The sequence below is a fragment of the Eptatretus burgeri genome, chromosome 13, assembly GCF_056783735.1.
Source record: "Eptatretus burgeri isolate ZD-2024b chromosome 13, Ebu_testis_v1, whole genome shotgun sequence".
Classification (NCBI taxonomy): domain Eukaryota; kingdom Metazoa; phylum Chordata; class Myxini; order Myxiniformes; family Myxinidae; genus Eptatretus; species Eptatretus burgeri.
In genome coordinates this window covers 55,687,537-55,707,434 of record NC_140973.1, presented here as the reverse complement: position 1 = coordinate 55,707,434, position 19,898 = coordinate 55,687,537, and the positions used below count along the sequence as shown (strand labels likewise).

Genomic DNA, 19,898 nt, shown 5'->3' with positions numbered 1-19,898 from the left:
TATTTTGATGGCTTATGCTAATGAGGTGAATTAACGTGGAAAAATGGTTCGCCAACCCGCGATTATTGGAGCGCTTTGACCGCAATCCGCCAACCTTGCTTCAATAAATTCATCGCAATACAACGAATCCACCAAGGGGAAACCCACAAATAGAAACGCCCTCCTGTACTTCAATTTTAGTAAAATAATGATTTTAAAGATCATTAAAAAATTTGTAAATCCAGAAGTTTAGTGCTACGAAAGTAGTCTTATTCACCAACCACGCTTATCAACCAATATTAAACACAGTGTGTATTTGTGCATTTATGTGTTTGTGTACTTGTCTGTTCCCCTTCATCAGGATGATTTAAGTATGGTTTTAAAGGCAAACCTTTTAACACCACTGTGTGTTCACGACGGTCTATTTCTCAGGATAAAAAACCTTGAAAATCATTTTTCATAAGAGAGTAATTACATCTCTTACTTTGGAATTGTCGACGGTGACTTGCAAACCGAAACTCAAGAGTTTTTCCTGTTCTGGGTTTGGAGCATTGGCAGGTCTCCTTGAGGGCTCCCTGCTGACTATCTCAAAGTTAAGTTTCCGGTCGTTGTCTGTCCCATTTTAACTGTTTATTTTCTCACCTACATGTTACTGTGTGTTCCTTGTTCGGTTTTGTTTCAAAAATCGTGCTATTTTGTCGAACTTGTCTTCTTGGGTGCTTGAGGCCTATCCTTGAGGCTTTTGAGGCCTACCCTTTGTTCCCCTCAGTGTACGATCGTGTTTATTTGTTTTTTCTCCGCATTATCTTCAATATCTATCCTTCCCACTTTCTTAACGTTTTTTTATCTAAAAAAAAAACCAAACAAAACAAAAAAAACCCACCACCTTTCTCCGATTCTTCTTCTTCTTCTTCTTCTTCTTCTTCTTTTTCTTCTTCTTCATCATCTCCTCTTCTTTTTCCTCCTCTTCTTCTTCCTCGATTTTTTCTACAACACTTCCATGAACTAATCTGTTGAAAACTCTCTCAAACATTAATAATAATAACAAAAACGATCTCTTATAATGCTTCATCTTCCTCTTTCACACGTGTGGTACTCTTTACTGTATCATCATGCACGACTCTTCAGCTATTTAAACAGACTGCTCTCAATTCGACCTTTCCTTCATACCTTGCCTAAAAAATCCAACTGTTACAGTGTTCTTTCCATTCTCTGAATTCTCCTTTATTGCATCCCTCAAGAAATGTGTTTAATCACATAACTGACCTAAAACTTTTAAAAACTCCAGTTTGCTATGAATGTTCGCTTTCCATCAACCATTCTTTTTTTCCAACTTCAGTACCAACTCACTCCTCTCACCCCTCACTCTCAAAGCAACCATCCCACTCTTCTCCCTCCAAGCCTCCCTCTCACCTCTCTTAAAAACTCCCCCCTCACCTTTCTCCCACCACTCATCCCCCTCACTCATCCTTCCCAAAGTTGCCCCCCTCCCATCCACAAAGCTGCCTCCTTCCACTGCCCGCTCACCTCCATCTCTTCACTCCACCTCCTCAAATCCTCAACTGCCTTCTTCCCCCTCTCTTGTCCCCCCTCTCCCCCAGCACCACAGTCTTTTCTCCTCCTCATCCGGCCCCTTCCCCTAGCTATTCTGCAATCCCCCACACTTTCAACAACCCTCCTTACCTCCCCCCCTCATCCCTTCTCCTCCTCCCCCCCCCCCCACCCCCTGCACCCAAAGCCTCCTCCCCTACCTCTTCATTAAAAGTATAGACCTCAAATATCCGGGGCCTTCGCTCAAACCTTTCAGATCTTTCCATACAGGTTGCCACTGACAAACCAGACATAATCTGCCCAACAGAAACTTTCCTCCCCCAAGACGTGTCTGACTCCCAAGTATCTCTCCCTGGTTACTCCCTCCTCCGGTTTGACAGACCTGAGCCTCGTCCTGGTGGAGGAGTTGCTCTCTTCATCAAAGACTCGATTGCTCACTCTCCATGCACTGCCCTCACTCCCCCACACCCCCAGGAATACCTCTGGCTACGGCATCCCCTCCACTCCCAACTCATGTTTATTTGTGTACTGTACCGTCCACCTAACAGTGATGACTCCATCTACACCTCACTATGTGAAAACATGGACCAACTTCTATCTTCTCATCCAAACTCTCTCTTCCTCATATGTGGCGACCTCAATTGTCATCATGCCAGTTGGCTAGGGGTGGGTACCTCTCTCACCTGTCAAGGCACTTCAGCAAAAGCTTTCTGCGACTCATTGGGATGGACTCAATCGGTCAACTTCCCTACCCGGATCTCAACCAATTCATCTCTTCTGGATCTGATTTTGACAAATTTCCCTGACAATATCTGCTGCTCTTCCTCCGATCCAATCGGTTCTTCTGACCACGTGCTTGTCAAAGTGGACATCTCTCTGGCTATTACACTGAACAACAAATTTTTTTTACTGGAGATGTGTAAAGTGATTTAGACTAATTTGGGTACGCTGATTTCAAAAATCATAACCGTTTTGCTGTATCACGTCAGGATTTTCAGTAACAGAAATATTCCCATTGCCTAGAAGTCAGGATTTCAATGAAATTTACAAAAATTCATTTATTCATTTATTTCATCATGAATGCTTCAAAATTATAGAAATTACAGAAAAACTCCACTAGAATGTAATTAAAAATGCTTTAGGCATTTGGCTTTGCGTTTGTGCTGCTCTGTGTCAGTTTCACGATGCAGGAACCAGCAGAAATCGCCCATCATGTTCGGGTTGTGCCGCCCTTGGTAACGCGTCTCCATGAGTGAAATCTCTTGGTGGAATCGCTCGCCGTGCTCGTCCGAGACTGCTCCCAAGTTGTCAGGGAAGAAGTTCAGGTGCTGGTGTAGGAAATGGATTTTCAGGGACATCCTGGAGCCAAGTTTCCTGAAGGACTCCAGCAGCTGCTGCACTATTTCTTCATAGTTGTCCGCGCGCTCGTTCCCCAAGAAGTTGTCCGTCACAGCTTTGAAGCTCCTCCACGCTGCCAGCTCTTTGGGGTTTAGAGTTGTCGGAAAAGTTTCGTCCTTCATAATCTGTCGGATTTGCGGTCCAACAAAGACACCAGCCTTGATCTTGGCCTCCGACAAGGTGTTGCCAAACTTTTCCTTGAGGTATAAAAACCCACGCCCATTCAGATCCATTGCCCGTACAAAACTTTTCATCAAGCCGAGCTTTATGTGGAGTGGTGGAAGGAAAACCTTGGCTGGGTCGACAAGGGCGACATGCTTCATGTTGTGTCGACCAGGTACATGCTCTTTTCGCTCTTCCCAATCTTTCTTCGTCCAGTGATTCTTGTCGTCTCTGCTATCCCAGAGACAAAGGAAGCACATGTATTTCGTGTAGCCTGACTGCAGCCCTAACAACAGCGCCACCACTTTCAAGTCTCCGCAGATGTGCCAGTTGAAGTCATTGTACTTGATGGAATCAAGCAGCTGCCGCATAGTCTCATAGGTCTCTGTCATGCCGAACGCGTGAGCCAGTGGGACTGATGGTTTCTCGTTGCCATTGTGGAGCAAAACAGCCTTCAAGCTGTTCTTCCCTGAGTCGATGAAGAGGCGCCAGTCTGCAGGATCGTGATCACACCCAAGTTCTTTCAACAGACCGTTGATGTCACTGCAGAATGTCATCGTGTCTTCCATCTCAAAGAACTCAGCCATGTCTCTGTGACGTGCTCTGAACAAGGATATCTTGGTGTTAGGTTCAAGTAGATTCCACTGCTGCAGCCTTGATCCAAGCAGCTCTGCCTTCGCCTTTGACAGCGAGAGATCTCTTACAAGATCATTTAAGTCTCCCTGGTTCAGAAGGTGTGATTCTTGAGTGTCGGGTTCAAAAGGTTCATCATCACCATCCTCTTCACCACTGCTTACAGCTATGTTCTGATCAGCTGGAGGTGTTGGAACGGGGTTCTCGTCATCATGAGGCACAGGTTTACGAGCAGAGACGCAGTCAGCGTACTTGATGTGACCTTTATTCTTCTTGTTGAAGCCGGCGATGCTTGTGCAGCAGAAATAACAATCATCATGATGATTCTGCGGCTCACGCCATATCATGGGCACCGCAAATGGCATGCTCGCGCGCTTGCCCACCAACCACTGAGTCAAGGTTGTGTGACAGCTTGTGCAGCAGATGTGTGGTGCCCAGCTCTGTTCTTGGTCCCCCACCTTACACCCGAAGTAGTGAAAGTAGGCGGCCTTCATTTTCACTGCTGTAGATATACTTCGCTGTTGATCTTTTTTGGTATACCGACCACAGACATAACAGAAGTTGTCAGGATGATTGGTACAGGAACGCCTACTCATCTTTATCTGAAAGAAAGAAATATAACACAAGTTAACAACAATTGTACGAAATAGACATGTTAAAGACATATGTAAATTTCATTGAAATCCTGACTTCTAGGCAATGGGAATATTTCTGTTCCTGAAAATCCTGACGTGATACAGCAAAACGGTTATGATTTTTGAAATCAGCGTACCCAAATTAGTCTTAATCACTTTACACATCTCCAGTAAAAAAAAATTTTGGAAATTTGTTGTTCAGTGTTATCAGAGAACCACCTCACTGTCATCAATTCTGGCATTTCAAGTCTGGTCTCCAAGCAGCCCTCAAACTTATAGACTGGTCTCCTATCTCTACTTTCTCCAACATCAACTCATCCTGGGAATTCTTTAAAAGAAACTTGCTCTCCCTCATGCACAGATTTATCCCCTCTCGTCTTCAGTTGTCCTTCCCTTCCTCCCACCCTTGGTTCACTGAAGCTTGTGACGAGGCAGTTGTCCCAAAACAACTTGCCTTTGCCTCATGGAAAGCAAACCCAACTGAGGGCAATCTCAGTTCCTTCCATAAAGCTCGGAACAAGTGTGTATCTACCCTCAGGAGAGCCGAAAAACAACATCTTTCTCATCTCAAGTCTGAACTCTCAAACCTCTCTCCCTCCTCCAAATCCTGGTGGTGTCTAATCAAATCTGTTTCTGGTGTATGTTCCCCCTCCATCCCCTCCCTTACCTCAAATGGCAGCACTGCTGATACCGCACATGAAAAGGCTGAATGCCTAAACTCGGTGTTTGCAGCTAAATCTCGTGTCCAAAACCCATCACTCTCTCTACCCACCTTACCCAGTCACACCCACTGTCCCTGGACTCTGTGTCCTTTTCTCCTGACAAGGTGGAGAGCTTGCTGTCAAACCTCGACTCAGATTCTGCAACCGGTCCAGACGGCATCAGCCCACATGTCTACAAAGCCTGCTCTTCTGCTCTTGCTCACCCTCTCTCTGTTCTATTCACCCTCTCATTTGCTCAATGCCATCTGCCATCTGCTTTGGAAATCAGCAAACATCACTGCCCTGCACAAAAACGTGCGAAAACAGATCCCTGCAACTACATACAAATCAGCCTTCTCCCAATCATCAGCAAGGTTATGAAATCCATCATCGCTTCAGACATCAAATCCTTCCTCTTCTCCAATGGCTTGATTTCTGATCATCAATTTGGTTTCAGACCAGGTCACTCTACACTGGATATGCTGCTTCTGCTTTCCCAACAATGGATGGAAGTCCTCAATGGCAGACAGGAAATCTGAGCCGTATCCCTGGATATAGCACGTGCTTTTGACATAGTCTGGCACTCTGCCCTGCTCACCAAACTCTCTTCCTATGGTATCCAAGGCCATCTCCACTCATGGCTCACAGACATCCTCTCCTGTCACAGTCAACGTGTGGCCCTAAATGGAGTTCATTCATCCCCTCTTCCTGTCCAGGCTGGAGTTCCTCAAGGTAGTGTTCTGGGCCCTGTTCTTTTTCTGGTTTTCATCAATGATCTCTCCGACTCTCTGGAAAATCCTCTATATCTCTTTGCTGATGACTCCACCCTCTGCCGTACCATCTGTCACCCCTTAGACCGGCAAGCAGCAGCTTCTTCGCTCACTGCTGATCTGGATAAAATCACAAACTGGTCCAACACGTGGAACATGTCTTTCAATCCGGACAAATCTCACACTCTCACTATCTCTCTTTGAAAGGACCGTTTAGAAACCTCCCCCATTCACTTTCTCAACAATCCTCTGGAAGAAGTCCTTTCTTTCAAGCTTCTGGGTCTCACGATCTGCCATGACCTTTCCTGAGAAAGCCACATTTCAAACATCGCCTCCAAAGCCGGTCGCCGACTGGGAATCCTCCGTCGTGCAAGGTCCTTCCTCGGCCCACCTGAGCTCCTGACCACTTACAAAGCTTTTTGCCGCAGCCTGATGGAGTACTGCTCTCCCCTCTGGGCTGGTGCTCCTGCCTCCCACCTTTCTCGGCTTCACGCTGTGGAAACCAAGGCATTTCAGATCATTGGCATCTCCCGCAATGAGGCTGAGTCTTTGGGCCTCTCACTCAATCACTGCAGGTTGGTCGGTGGTCTTTCTGTCTACTACCGTCTCCTCTCCAGCTTCGCCCCCCCCCTGCTCTCTCTGCGATTTGTCCCACCACATTTCCGCAGGGCGCTCAAGGTCCGCCAACAACCCCCTTCTGGTAAAACTACCAAAATCACGAATCACTGCTCACCTTCACTCTTTCATTCCTCTTTTTTCCCACCTTTGGAATAAACTCCCTCACTCTATTCATTCCCATTCTTCCCTCTAGGCCTTCAAAACAGCTGTTCACCACCACCTCTTATCATCCCCAATCCAAATCCTCAATCTTTTCTATCCCCCGATAATCCACCCAAGCCCACCTCCTTTAAATTCCCTGCTTTCCTTTCTGAAAGTCCCTGTAATATCCATCTTCTATTCCCCATGTTCCCCGTCCCATCCCTCTCCCTTCCACAGATCTCCAAATGTCTCTGTTCCCCACTATTTGTCCTTCCCACTCCCTCCCCTCCTGTCTCATGCCCCCCCCCCCTTGATGTGCATTGTGTGTTAGCTCTCATACGAGCCACAACAAGGTATACAAAAAGAAAAAGAAAAAAATGGCCGTGTACAGAAACGTTTAAAGAATAACAATAATTACAAAGCAAAGGGAGGTGAAAATCGTTTCACGTGATGTGTAACATGCACAGAGTAAAACGAGTGTTAATTTACGTTGGTAAGATGTCAAATAAAGAAGATATAAGCACACCTGACGCTAGGCCGAGGCTTCAGACATTGGCACGCTCAAGAGGCTGTACCGTCGAAATGAAACATCCCAGAAAATAAAGAAAAAAGTGGCACATTTGTACATATAGTGATTTAAAATGTTTATTTTTGCTACAAAACATATCCTCCAGTCTCCTTTAATATTTCGATTAAAATAATTCCAACCCGTCATTTTTGATTGACTTTTATACTAGTACAATAATAAGACGATGTTGAGTTGCAATTGAGGAAATAGAGGTTTTATCGATTGGTCCATAGCCATTATCGGTACATATTGGCCTCTTTTTCACCCCGATACACATGCCACGCCCTCTCATGCTATATATCTATGTATTGAATGGTTCTTTGAAGTATTATGAAGGTGATTTGTGTTCTTCAGTCTTCAAGTATACGATTCAATTTCAATAAAAGTTTAAAGGCATATAATTAATTCCGAATTTTTCCCAGTGTCTATTACTCTACCCGATCTAACACGTCACATTAATTTTTTGTGCCCGTTGTTTGTGGCATTTATGACATCCTTAAAAACAACAAGTTTCCTGTTTTGAATGATTTCAAATTTTGTTTCACTGCCAGGCAGGGAGATGGAAAAAAATAATTTTCCCCCACCTCTCTGCACATGTGCAGTCAGGATGAATTCTGAGCCAAGGTACAGTAAAATGACAGACTTGTCTTCTTATTCATGCTCAAAATGCAACATTCAATTTACATAAGTTGTTTCTTGGTCATAAATTGATGACAGACAGACAGATGGACGGATGGATATGAACCAATTCCTTAACCCTGCTATTTGCTTCATGTGTGTAGGGTAATTATTGTGAAAGACCATTCCCCATAATGACACTACAATATCCAATATTAGTTCTCGATGCCAAACCTCTGTGCCAACGCCACCCTGTCCCACGCTCACCACACCAGCCAACATCGGAGCACGGGTGCGAACCATTGCTGTCTCTCTGCGAAAAGCCATGTCCATGAAGCCCAGCACAAAGCAGGAGACAGCAGTGATCATCTGTAGTATGGCGAGGGTCATTGCAAGACATTCACTGATGTAAGGATGGCGTTGAGGCTGAAGGCGTGTCCCCCGAGGGTTCCTGCGATTTGAAAGCCATGACGATGATAGTATAAACAGGTCATTATCTGCCTCCATGATCAAGCCCTGTAGAAGGAAATATAAATAAGTGAATTCCCTGTGAAGCATTCATTACATTGTCCAATCATTTATCAGGGACATAATCCCATTGTTGCGATTGTAATGAACATATTTTATGTACTGCAAAGGAAAATCTAAATTTAAAAAAGTAAGAATAACTACAAGCATAGTATTTTCGATTAAAAAAAAAAAATTCATTTTAAATCCTTGCACGTAAAATGTACCTTCAAACAGCAAATTAAACTTCTTCAGTTCACTAATTTGTGTGGAGGCTGTTACATCTTGCCTTTGTGGGTCCCTGATTGGCCACTCACAGCCAATCAAGGATCCACAAAGGCAGCATGTGGCAGCCTTCACATAAATTACTGGCATATGCAATTTCCCTCAAAATGGTCAACTTTTTTCATTTTAAGGGATGGAAAGTGAAAAATCCGATCGTGATCAGGTTTAGTGATTTTTTTTTCTGGCTCTGAAATTAGTTTAGTTTTCCTTTATTGGAGTAGAGTCATAATAATGTTTCATCTTAAGGATAATGCCTTTACTCTGATAATTTTAGAACAGTTGTACTCGTTCACGAGCAAACAATTACAGTGTTGTAAAAATAATCCTCAAAATTATCAATCATTTATGATCCTGTAACACCCAATGGAATAGTTAATGTCAAGTTACTTTGACATTTATCGTTCCAAGCCAGTATGACTAGTGTAGATGGGTTACTAGTCAATTGTTTTTCTATTATGCAAGCAGATACTGGGGCACATCCTGCAGACTTAAAATAAACAGGCCAAACTGCACCCCCTCTCAGGTGAGGAAATGGCGTCGTGTGATCCTGTCATCTTGACAAATGATGTCTCGCCACTTCCTGAACCTGTGAAGAGCGACGTTGGTGCTGCAGATGGTACTGCGCCACTCCCTGAGGCTGACCCCAATAACGCTGTTGCAGTGCCACCAGCGGGGCCGTCTGTCAGCTTTGTACCCCGACGATCACCCAGAGCTCCAAAGGGGCCTATCTGCCTCGATTTGTAGCCAACACTCATATATTCATGATCTTTGTATTATTTACTAGTTTCTCATTACTCTTATGTTCATCTTGAATGCATTTTCACACTTAATGGGAGTGGGGAGACGTCATGTATTCAATATACATGTACGAGATCAACCGGAAGTGTGGTAATCGTGAGGCGGGAACATGGCGGCACGACGAGGCTGGGCTCATGGATGGTTCTGAGGTGTCTGTGTGTGGAGCACAATAAAAGATTGATGGTGCATTCAAACTGCTTTCCCCACTTTTTACATTACATGGCGACGAGGATTGGATTCTGGTGAATACATGGAAAGTAAGCTGAGCTATTGCAGTTTGCTGTTGACCTCCAAACTCATTATTTCCCTGCATACGTTACTCGGTCACCATGTCCCTTGGCCGTATTGACGAGTTCAACATGCAGGAAGCAAGCTGGGAGGCGTACATTCAGCGTCTACAGTATAACGACCAAGCTAACGGCAGAGAGGATGATGCCAGAAAGAAAGCAATCTTGATATCAGTATGTGGCAGCAGGATGTTTACTATTCTGGTTATATAGGTTATAATAGGTTATAGTCCTCTTTAATCCTTTATATTATAAAATCCTCTTTATCTCTTTGCTGACGACTCCACCCTCTGCCGTACCATCTGCCATCCCTCAGACCGGCAAACAGCAGGTTGTTCGCTCACTGCAGATTTGGGTAAAATCACAAACTGGTCCAACACGTGGAACATGTCTTTCAATCCGGACAAATCTCACACTCTCACTATGTCTTTCCGAAAGGACCGTTTGGAACCCCCCCCCCACCCCCATCCACTTACTCAACAATCCTCTGGATGAAGTCTCTTCTTTCAAGCTTCTAGGTCTCATTATCTGCCATGATATTTCCTGGGAAAGCCAAATTTCCAACCTGGCCTCCAAAGCCAGTCACCGACTGGGAATCCTCCATGCAAAGTCCTTCCTCAGCCCACCTGAGCTCCTGACCACATACAAAGCTTTCGTCCGCGGCCTGATGGAGTACTGCTCTCCCCTCTGGGCTGGTGCTCCTGCCTCTCACCTTTTTCAGCTTCACGCTGTGGAAACCAAGGCATTTCGGATCATTGGCATCTCCCACGGTGGTATCTTGGGCCTCTCACTCTAGCAGAGATGCCAACTTTTGGAAATCAGAATTAGGGAGGATTTTCAACCGACACCAAATAATGTGCGCGAAGCGCACATCTCGAGCGCGGAGCGCTCGACCCTTGCGGCGGGGTCCAGGGCCCGCCTTAGGGCCCTGGAAGCTCTGGGGTTCTAGATGCTCTCTAGTGCCCTCTGAGCCCTATTTTGGAGCATTTAACATGTTAAGAATTCCCACTTTTTGAACAAAAAAAGGGGAAAATTGTGCACTTTTTAATGTTACATGTATGTTAATATTAGTAAGTTAGGGGACAATCAAAGATTAACAAAAAGCACAAAAGAAGCAATATTTTTCTTACCTTACTGGCTGGTACTACTGCTGCTTGCTTTTTCCATGGCAGCTTTGCTGAGTGACAGCTGTGTGGCTCTTTTAGCCCTTCTGATTATGTCTTTGCTGTATTCTCTCTGGTAGCAAGGGGTGCTATGAGCTAGTTTTTCAATTAAGAGAGCTTCCAGGGTTTTGACACTCAAATTGGGACGAAATTCAGTATGATTCTTCCGTACAAGACTGAGTGCCCGCTCACATGATGCGTTCGAATGAGGAATGACCAAGATTCCCTTCATCACTTTGCTCAAATTAGGATACTTCTTGGCACCAGTGCAGGGATCTGTGAGCTGTGAAATCCGATGCCACTGCTCATCCACTCTCACTGTCTCAGTAGCAATTGTAGCTATGGAGGCGTCTGCCTGGTAGTGAGCGAATTCACTCTCAAGACTGTCTATGTCACTATCACCGCCACTGAACAGACAGGGGAATTTCTTGATGAAAAACTCTACACAGTCAAACCCCACTTCTTGGTGTAGCTTAACATCCAGCACCTGAGCATGCTTGGCTAATTCATCATCTAGCGGCCAGGTTTTGAAGATGTAATTGCAGGCTTTCACATAATATGAGCGAACTGCACTGAAGAAACCTTGGATGTCTGACTCACTCAGAGTGAAGGTGGATTTCTTGAGACTCCTTTGTTCCCTTATATACAGTTTGGCATCGTTCCCAATCATGAGGTCCTCATCATTCTTCTGATGATTTCTGTCAGAGAAGGGTACATTTACCAGAGCAACCGATGACACCGATGGTTTCAAAAACCGTACGAAGATATCTTTCAGAAGACCATTCAATTCTCCGTGCAGGAGATGAATACAGGGTTCGTCTCTTTGGAGCAGAAGATTCCCCTTCTCAAAAAGCTTGTTAGCATATCGAAGGAAGAAACAATGGAGTTTTGTTTGTGGAGACAAGAACATCCTGTTGACACGTTTTTCTCTAGATTCCTGCACAGTGTTTGAGGAAGATGCGCTTTTAGTTGTAGAACTCGTAGTACACTTAGCCGCAGGGCGATCACACTTGCGTTTACTGCCAGCAGAAGAGGTCAGACTCGTAGTACCAGATCCAACTTTACGTTTGAGGAGAGAGCTTGAGGTAGGTGCAGCCAAGGAAGAAGACCTCTGATTCGAAGGTTTTGCTGAGCTTCTATCAAGTGATTTGGCAAAAGCAGAACTTAACTTGGGTCCTTCTTTGCCTGTAGATGGGACTATCACAGTCTTTCTCGACTCTGAAGGGATCTGCTTTGTAGATGAACGTGATGAAGGGCCGGTGATGCTACCTGCTCTCAGCATTGGTTTTGGTGCTGTCCCTGCTGTCTTCTTCGCAGCAGATACTGCAGTGGTAGTGGTGAATGCTGCTCCACTAGTGCTTGATCCTGCAGTGCCAGTACTGGCAGTAGATACAGTGCCGTCCTTCTTGCTCGTTGTTAGAGTCTTGGCTACAGTTGGTTGCATTTTTCTTCGTACTTCTTCTTTGAAGAAGAGGCGAAGTGGCTCCCACTGTTCAATCAGCCCGTCTAGGCACTGACCAAGGGACAGCCACCTTGTTGCGACATGCTTCAGAATCTTGTGTGTCGGGGCATCACAGAGTTCTTGCAGTGCTTTCACTCCTTTGACGCGTTTACTACTTTTGTCCAAGTAGTAGTAAATATCGATGAGAAAGTCATCTAATTCAATGGGTAAGGCCTGAGCCGCCTTCTTGGCCGTATTGTGCATCATATGGCAAGGGCATCCCATGATGTAGCACTCTGGATTTTGTTTGTGGATATAAGCAGCGACTCCTTTGTGCTTGCCCACCATGACAGAGGCATTATCAGCACAAAAGGAAACACAATTTCCCCACGGAATTTTCCTGTCACTGAACTCATGATCAAGCAGTTTGAAAATGTTTTCTCCAGTGGAATCTTGTTTGCACGCAGGCAAACTTAGCAAACCTTGCTTCACAATCCCAGCACTGTTGTCATAGTACGAAATCAGGACAGGATATAGCTGGGCCTCACCACTGTCATTGCTACCGTCTGTAGCTAGGCTAAATGGAGCTCGTCTAGCAATATCGGCAATAGATGAAGCAGTAACATTTGACAACTCACCAATTATTGCTGAAGTTTTTGTTCTTGCACATCCATACTTTGAAGCAACTTTTGAATCTGGAAACATCTTTTGAAATAGAGGTCCAGCATGATCTGAGACTGATATGGGCAAGTTATGTTCCACAATAAATCCACTAAAGAGAAGTTCCGCTCAGGTAACATCCTCTTCCTCGCTTGTCCCTTGTTTGGTGAAATAATTCAGAAGTGTACCGGTACTCGTGCTCGAAGATCTCTCCTTTGCAATGTCTGTGTGCCGTTTGCTTCCAACGTGCTTCCGAATATCATCGCGACCTCCGTGCTCAACTGAAATATCAACGCTGCATACTGTACAATACGCATGATGAATTCCTCTTTCAGACTTTCGAATACACGGGTATTGGAGACTGTATTCGGTCTTGTACTTCTGAGACCATTTCTTGGTCTTCGTAAGCTTCTTTTCTGCCATTTCGTAATCAACATCGAGGGCTTGAAGCATCGGTAACTTCGAAGTCAATACAATATCTGATATTGTATGTGCAATACAATATCGAAGTCAATACAATTTCCCTGACAATATCTGCTGCTCTTCCTTCGCTCCAATTGGTTCTTCTGACCACGTCCTTGTCAAAGTGGACATCTCTCTGGCTGTTATCAGAGAACCACCTCACCGCCGTCGAGTCTGGCATTTCACTCAAGCCGACTGGCAGGGTCTCCGAGCAGCCATCAAACTTACAGACTGGTCTCCTATCACTACTTTCTCAAACATCAACTCATCCTGGGAATTCTTTCAAAGAAACTTGCTCTCCCTCATGCACAGATTTATCCCCTCTCGTGTTCAGTTGTCCTACCCTTCCTCCCGCCCTTGGTTTACTGAAGCTTGTGGCGAGGCAGTTGTCCTGAAACAACTTGCCTTTGCCTCATGGAAAGCAAACCCAACTGAGGGCAATCTCAGTTCTTTCCACAAAGCTCGGAACAAGTGTGTATCTACCCTCAGGAGAGCCAGAAAACAACATCTTTCTCATCTCAAGTCTGAACTCTCAAACCTCTCTCCCTCCTCAAAATCCTGGTGGCGTTTAATCAAATCTGTTTCTGGTGTATGTTCCCCCTCCATCCCCTCCCTTACCTCAAATGGCCGCACTGCTGATTCCACACGTGATAAAGCTGAATGTCTAAACTCGGTGTTTGCAGCTAAATCTTGTGTCCCAAACCCATCACTATCTCTACCCACTTTACCCAGTCGCACCCAACTGTCCCTGGACTCTGTATCCTTTTCTCCTGACAAGGTGGAGAGCTTGCTTTCAAACCTCGAGTCAGATTCTGCAACCGGTCCAGACGGCATCAGCCCACGTGTCCTCAAAGCCTGCTCTTCTGCTCTTGCTCACCCTCTCTCTGTTCTATTCACCCTCTCATTTTCCCAAGGTCATCTGCCATCTGCTTGGAAATCTGCTAACATCACTGCCCTGCATAAAAAGGTGCAAAAACAGATCCCTGTAACTATAGACCAATCAGCCTTCTCCCAATCATCAGTAAGGTTATGGAATCCATCATCGCTTCAGACATGAAATCCTTCCTCTTCTCCAATGGCTTGATTTCCAATCATCAATTTGGTTTCAGACCAGGTCACTCTACCCTAGATATGCTGCTACTGCTCTCCCATCAATGGATGGAGGTCCTCAATGCCAGACAGGAAATCCGAGCCGTATCCCTGGACATATCACGTGCTTTTGACACAGTCTGGCACCCTGCCCTACTCACCAAACTCTCTTCCCATGGTATTCAAGGCCATCTCCACTCATGGCTCGCAGACTTCCTCTCATGTCGCAGTCAACGTGTGGCCCTAAATGGAGTTCTTTCATCCCCTCTTCCTGTGCAGGCTGGAGTTCCTCAAGGTAGCGTTCTGGGCCCTGTTCTTTTTCTGGTTTTCATCAATGATCTCTCGGACTCTCTGGAAAATCCTCTATTTCTCTTTGCCGATGACTCCACCCTCTGCCGTACCATCTGTCATCCCTCAGACCGGCAAGCAGCAGCTTCTTCGCTCACTGCAGATCTGGATAAAATCACAAACTGGTCCAACACGTGGAACATGTCTTTCAATCCAGACAAATCTCACACTCTCACTATGTCTCTTCGAAAGGACCGTTTACAAAACCCCCATCCACTTTCTCAACAATCCTCTGGAAGAAGTCTTTTCTTTCAAGCTTCTGGGTCTCACTATCTGCCATGACCTTTCCTGGGAAAGTCACATTTCCAACCTTGCCTCAAAAGCCAGTCGCCGACTGGGAATCCTCCGTCGTGCAAAGTCCTTCCTCGGCCCTCTTGAGCTCCTGACCACTTACAAAGCTTTTGTCCGTAGCCTGATGGAGTACTGCTCTCCCCTCTGGGCTGGTGCTCCTGCCTCCCACCTTTCTCGACTTCACGCTGTCAAAACCAGGGCTTTTAAGATCATTGGCATCTCCCGCAATGAAGCTGAGTCTTTGGGCCTCTCACTCAATCACCGCAGGTTGGTCGGTGGTCTTTCTGTCTTCTACCGACTCCTCTCCAGCCTTGCCCCCCTGCTCTCTCTGCGATTTGTCCCCACCACATTTCCACAGGGCGCTCAAGGTCCGCCAACAACCCCCTTCTGGTAAAACTACCAAAATCACGAATCACTGCTCATCTTCACTCTTTCATTCCTCTTTTTTCCCGCCTTTGGAATAAACTTCCTCACTCTATTCTTTCCCATTCTTCCCTCCAGGCTTTCAAAACAGCTGTTCACCACCACCTCTTATCTTCCCCCATCCAAATCCTCGATCTTTTCTACCCCCGATAATCCACCCAAGCCCACTTCCTTCAATTCTCCTGCTTTCCTTCCTGAAAGTCCCTTTAATGTCCATCTTCCCCGCGCCATGTTCCCCGTCCCATCCCCATCCCTCTCCCTTCCACATTTCACCTGTGTCTGTTCCCCAATGTTTTGTCCCTTCCACTCCCGCCCCTCTTGTCTCATGCCTCATTGCTGTGAGTTGTGTGTTAGCTCTCATACGAGCCTCGACCAAGGTATACAAAAAAAAAAAAAAAAAAAAAAAAAAAAAGTCGATGTTCCACAGCTGCAGCGCGACTCGTAGAACTCTAGCGGCTGTTAAACACCGCACGGTGGTCGCGACCGCCGGGCTGGTACGGGGCCCAGCTGCATGCAGTGAGCGTATCGCATGCATATACACTGTGCATACATACCGCATGCACTGTATTGCACACATACCGCATGCACTGTATTGCACACATACCGCATGCACTAAATCTCAGTGCATGATCGCATAAGCGAGATCCAGACCCAATGTTTCGCTGCTCCTCATTTGAATTTGCAATTTTTTACGTACAATTTGGAAGCAGCGAACGTTATGGAGTTACCACATGCTATACGTAGCAGACGATGCTTTTCATTCAATTCTCATACTAGTACATTCTGATTAGTGAACAGTGCAAAAATATCAAAATTTCGGGAGGATAAGGATAGTGATCGTAAGGGCGGGAGTTTGGGTGAATTTTCGGAAGCCTCCCGATGAAATCGGGAGGGTTGGCATTGCTGTCTAGCACCACAGGCAGGTCGGTGGTCTTTCTGTCTTCTACTGTCTCCTGTCCAGCCTCGCCCCCCCCCCTGCTCTCTCTGCGATTTGTCCCCACCATATTTCTGCAGGGCGCTCAAAGTCCGCCAACAACCCCCTTCTGGTAAAACTACTAAAATCACGAATCACTTCTCACCTTCAGTCTTTCATTCCTCTTTTTCCCCACCTTTGGAATAAACTCCCTCACTCTGTTCAATCCCATTCTTCCCTCCAGGCCTTCAAAGCAGCTCTTCACCACCACGTCTTATTGTCCCCCATCCAAATCCTCGATCTTTTCTACCCCCATGAATACACCCCAAACCCACCTCCTTCAAATTCCCTGCTTTCCTTCCTGAAAGTCCCTGTAATGGCCATCTTGTATACCCCGTGTTCCCCGCCCCATCCCTCTCCCTTCCACAGATCTTTTAATGTCTCTGTTCCCCACTGTTTTTTCCTTTCTACACCTCTCTTGTCTCATTCCCCCCTTGCTGTGTGTTCTCTCATCCGAGCCTTGACAAGGTATACAAAAAAAAGAGGCTAATTTAGTAGCAATAGGTTATAGGCTAATCTGGTATAAATAGGTTAAAGGCTAAATTTGTATCAATAGGTTATCAGCTAATGTGATGTAAATAGGTTATAGGTTACTATATAGGCTAAACTGGTATATAGGGGTTATTGGCAATGGCATTTATGATTTCAACATTTGTGACTATATCCGAGAAATACTTCTTTGCAAAGAAATATAACATCCACAACAACTGGACACATCAATCCATAATTCGAGAGAAGAAAAACAGCTTTTTACAGGTTTGTAGTTTTGTCGGTTTCAAAAATGCTAAACAGGATGTCATGTCTCTTTTTTTTTCGTTCTTTCAGGTATAAAAGTGTTACTGATTTGAAGCCTTGATAGTTTCTCAGGGCTGGCAAGAATTTGCTCATGTTTCTGAGCTCTCCAATCTTGGATTGAATCCCAAACCAGTTATAAACTGTCATCTTGATGTTTCACAGGCATGGAGGGTGAGGCATGAATGTGTGTGCCATCCCTCGGGCGGATGTTAAATTGCGCATCCCGTTTGCCAGCATTAGTTAATGGACGTTAAAGATCCCACAGTGTCCTTCGTGAAGAGTAGGCAAGTTATTGGCAAACTTCCCAGAATTACAAGCCACTTAGCATAACCCTGTCCAGAAACTGCTTTAGCAGCAAAGACATTATTAAGAATATGGTACGCTGATGATGATGAGGATGATGATGATGATGGTTGCCACAATCTATTTCTTTTTACATCCCCAGCAAAAACAAAAACATTTTTGGTGGATTATTATACCCTTGAAATTGAAAAGATTCAATGCCATCTGATTGAGATGTAGAAATTAACAATGATCATTACATTCCCTGTTTGTAGTGAGAAATCCTGGTGCGTAACACCGCCAGCACCAGATCGGAATCAAGCCACAAGCTGGGCAGTACTGCAGTGCTTTATAAATGGTGAAAAGCCAATGGTATCACACGATGAACATGACCATCATCAGTAGAAAGAGGGAAACAGGTTGATAAAAGTGATGTTTACCCTTTACAGACTGAAATGCGCAGAGTTGTTTCTTGTAACTGCAGATGCCACAGAATGTGGCACGGAGAAAGAAAATGAGTAAATAAACTGGGATTTGTAAATGAAGCAACACAAGGCAAGAGATAAGGACTAATCTGAAGAAGGAATTACACAGTCTTTATCAAGAAGGCCCGTGTTCTATTACGCCATGTGTGTTTGCTGCTGAACTGGAGAGGCGTACGGTAATCGCATCGCCCTGTGTTCAAACGAAAGCAAGTCAAATGGTCCACCATTTTGATTCAAGGCTTTTTGACAAATGAGGTTTTAATTAATCAGAAAGTTTGATGAAGAAGATGCCCACATTTATTCAAGACCAACCATGGTACAACGATGATGATGAGGGGTGTGTATGTGTGTGTGTGTGTGTGTGTGTGTGTGCATATATATATATATATATATATATATATATATATATATATATATATATATATATATATATATATTACAGTTTTCTGATTAATTATATTCACTTGCACATTGATAAATACTAAAGCGTCAGTATGTATCATGTATCAGACGATGGTTAGCATCTCATTTTGTCGACCTTTTTGCACGACCGTTGTAGCTGTAAAAATTAAATAAGCGGTTCTCTGCTTTCCTCCTGAAGCTTTTTGAGAAAACTACCACACTTGCCTTTCCAGTATGATAGCAATGCCATTTGGGGGATAATTTTGTGAGTAATTCCAAACAATTCCAGCTGGACTCCAAACATACCGTGAACACCGTGGCATGTTGGTTGAACTTGCTGTGCAGGTGTAGGTAGGTGCAGTCAAATTGGGGTAAAAGATGAGATGAACATCCTACAACTGTGTTCATCAACACAACTTGCTCTTAAATTGAATAAAAAATAAAAGAATCGTGAAACAGACGGTCTCTTCGGAAGCTGATTGTCCCCATTTGGGACATTCATAAATAATGTGGAATTAAATTAATAAATAATGTGGAACTCGAATAATGATTTGAACTTCAAGGGGAACAATTTCATTATAAACTCACATTTCAGTGTCCCGACTTAACCAGTTTTATTAGAAATGAAAACAGTTTGTATTCAACTTCCTGAATCACACAGGTGTATCTACACAACACACACACACACACACACACACACACACACACACACACACACACACACACACACACACACACACACACACACACACACACACACACACACACACACACACACACACACGTCTTTTCTTCTCAGTGGTTTCGCTGCGATAGAGGTGGAGAGGGCGAACATGGCAGCCACCGAAAGGTAAGGCCAAAGGTAAATCGTATTGCTTGTGCTTTGTCACAGAGCTCACTTTACACAAACGCTATGTCACATATTGCTCAAGGTGACGCACTTGTAAACACGGGACTCACAATATGAAGGTGTAACAGCACCAAGACGACTGCGATCCAGGTACAGGTAGGTGACCAGGTGAGCACCGCACACCGACGTTCTTGAACAATGTTCGGTATTAAACCTTTGGTTTCCTGATCCCCGCCCACACTCTGGAAGGAATTCTTCTTCTTTACCTTCATTTCCTCTTCATAATCACAGGCATTTCAACAGGGAGATGATTGAGGAATCGTTACCAAGTGAGTAATAAAGTAACTATTACAAGCAATACACACACACACACACACACACACACACACACACACACACACACACACACACACACACACACACACACGCAGCCCACATGATTCACTCACTGGGCGGCTGAGAAAATCCCACATTACATCACAATCATCACAATCATCACAATCACCACAATCACATCCTGCTGTTGGCTTCATGGTGAACTTGGTTGGCTGCGCTGGCTGCAGATACAAGGTTCTTCATTTCA

The 19,898-nt window shown here is 44.9% G+C and overlaps 1 protein-coding gene across 3 annotated transcripts in view; it reads right to left on the bottom strand.

Annotated features, from left to right (window-relative positions):
• LOC147014518 (uncharacterized) overlaps positions 1–19,685 on the bottom strand; it is a 28,932-nt gene extending 9,247 nt beyond the window's left edge. Inside the window, exons 1-3 of one of the 3 annotated variants that reach the window (XM_085852523.1) lie at positions 19,426–19,685; positions 8,042–8,290; positions 1,720–4,325 (exon numbers count right to left, since the gene is read on the bottom strand). In XM_085852523.1, coding sequence (XP_085708649.1) covers positions 2,658–4,325; positions 8,042–8,290; positions 19,426–19,587 — 2,079 coding nt within the window. In that variant the 5' untranslated portion in view covers positions 19,588–19,685 and the 3' untranslated portion in view covers positions 1,720–2,657. Of the gene's footprint in view, positions 1–862; positions 1,392–1,719; positions 4,326–8,041; positions 8,291–19,425 lie in introns of those variants that run through there. The other 2 variants (XM_085852524.1, XM_085852525.1) reach the window with 2 other exon arrangements.
• Between the last annotated feature and the right edge of the window lie 213 nt (positions 19,686–19,898).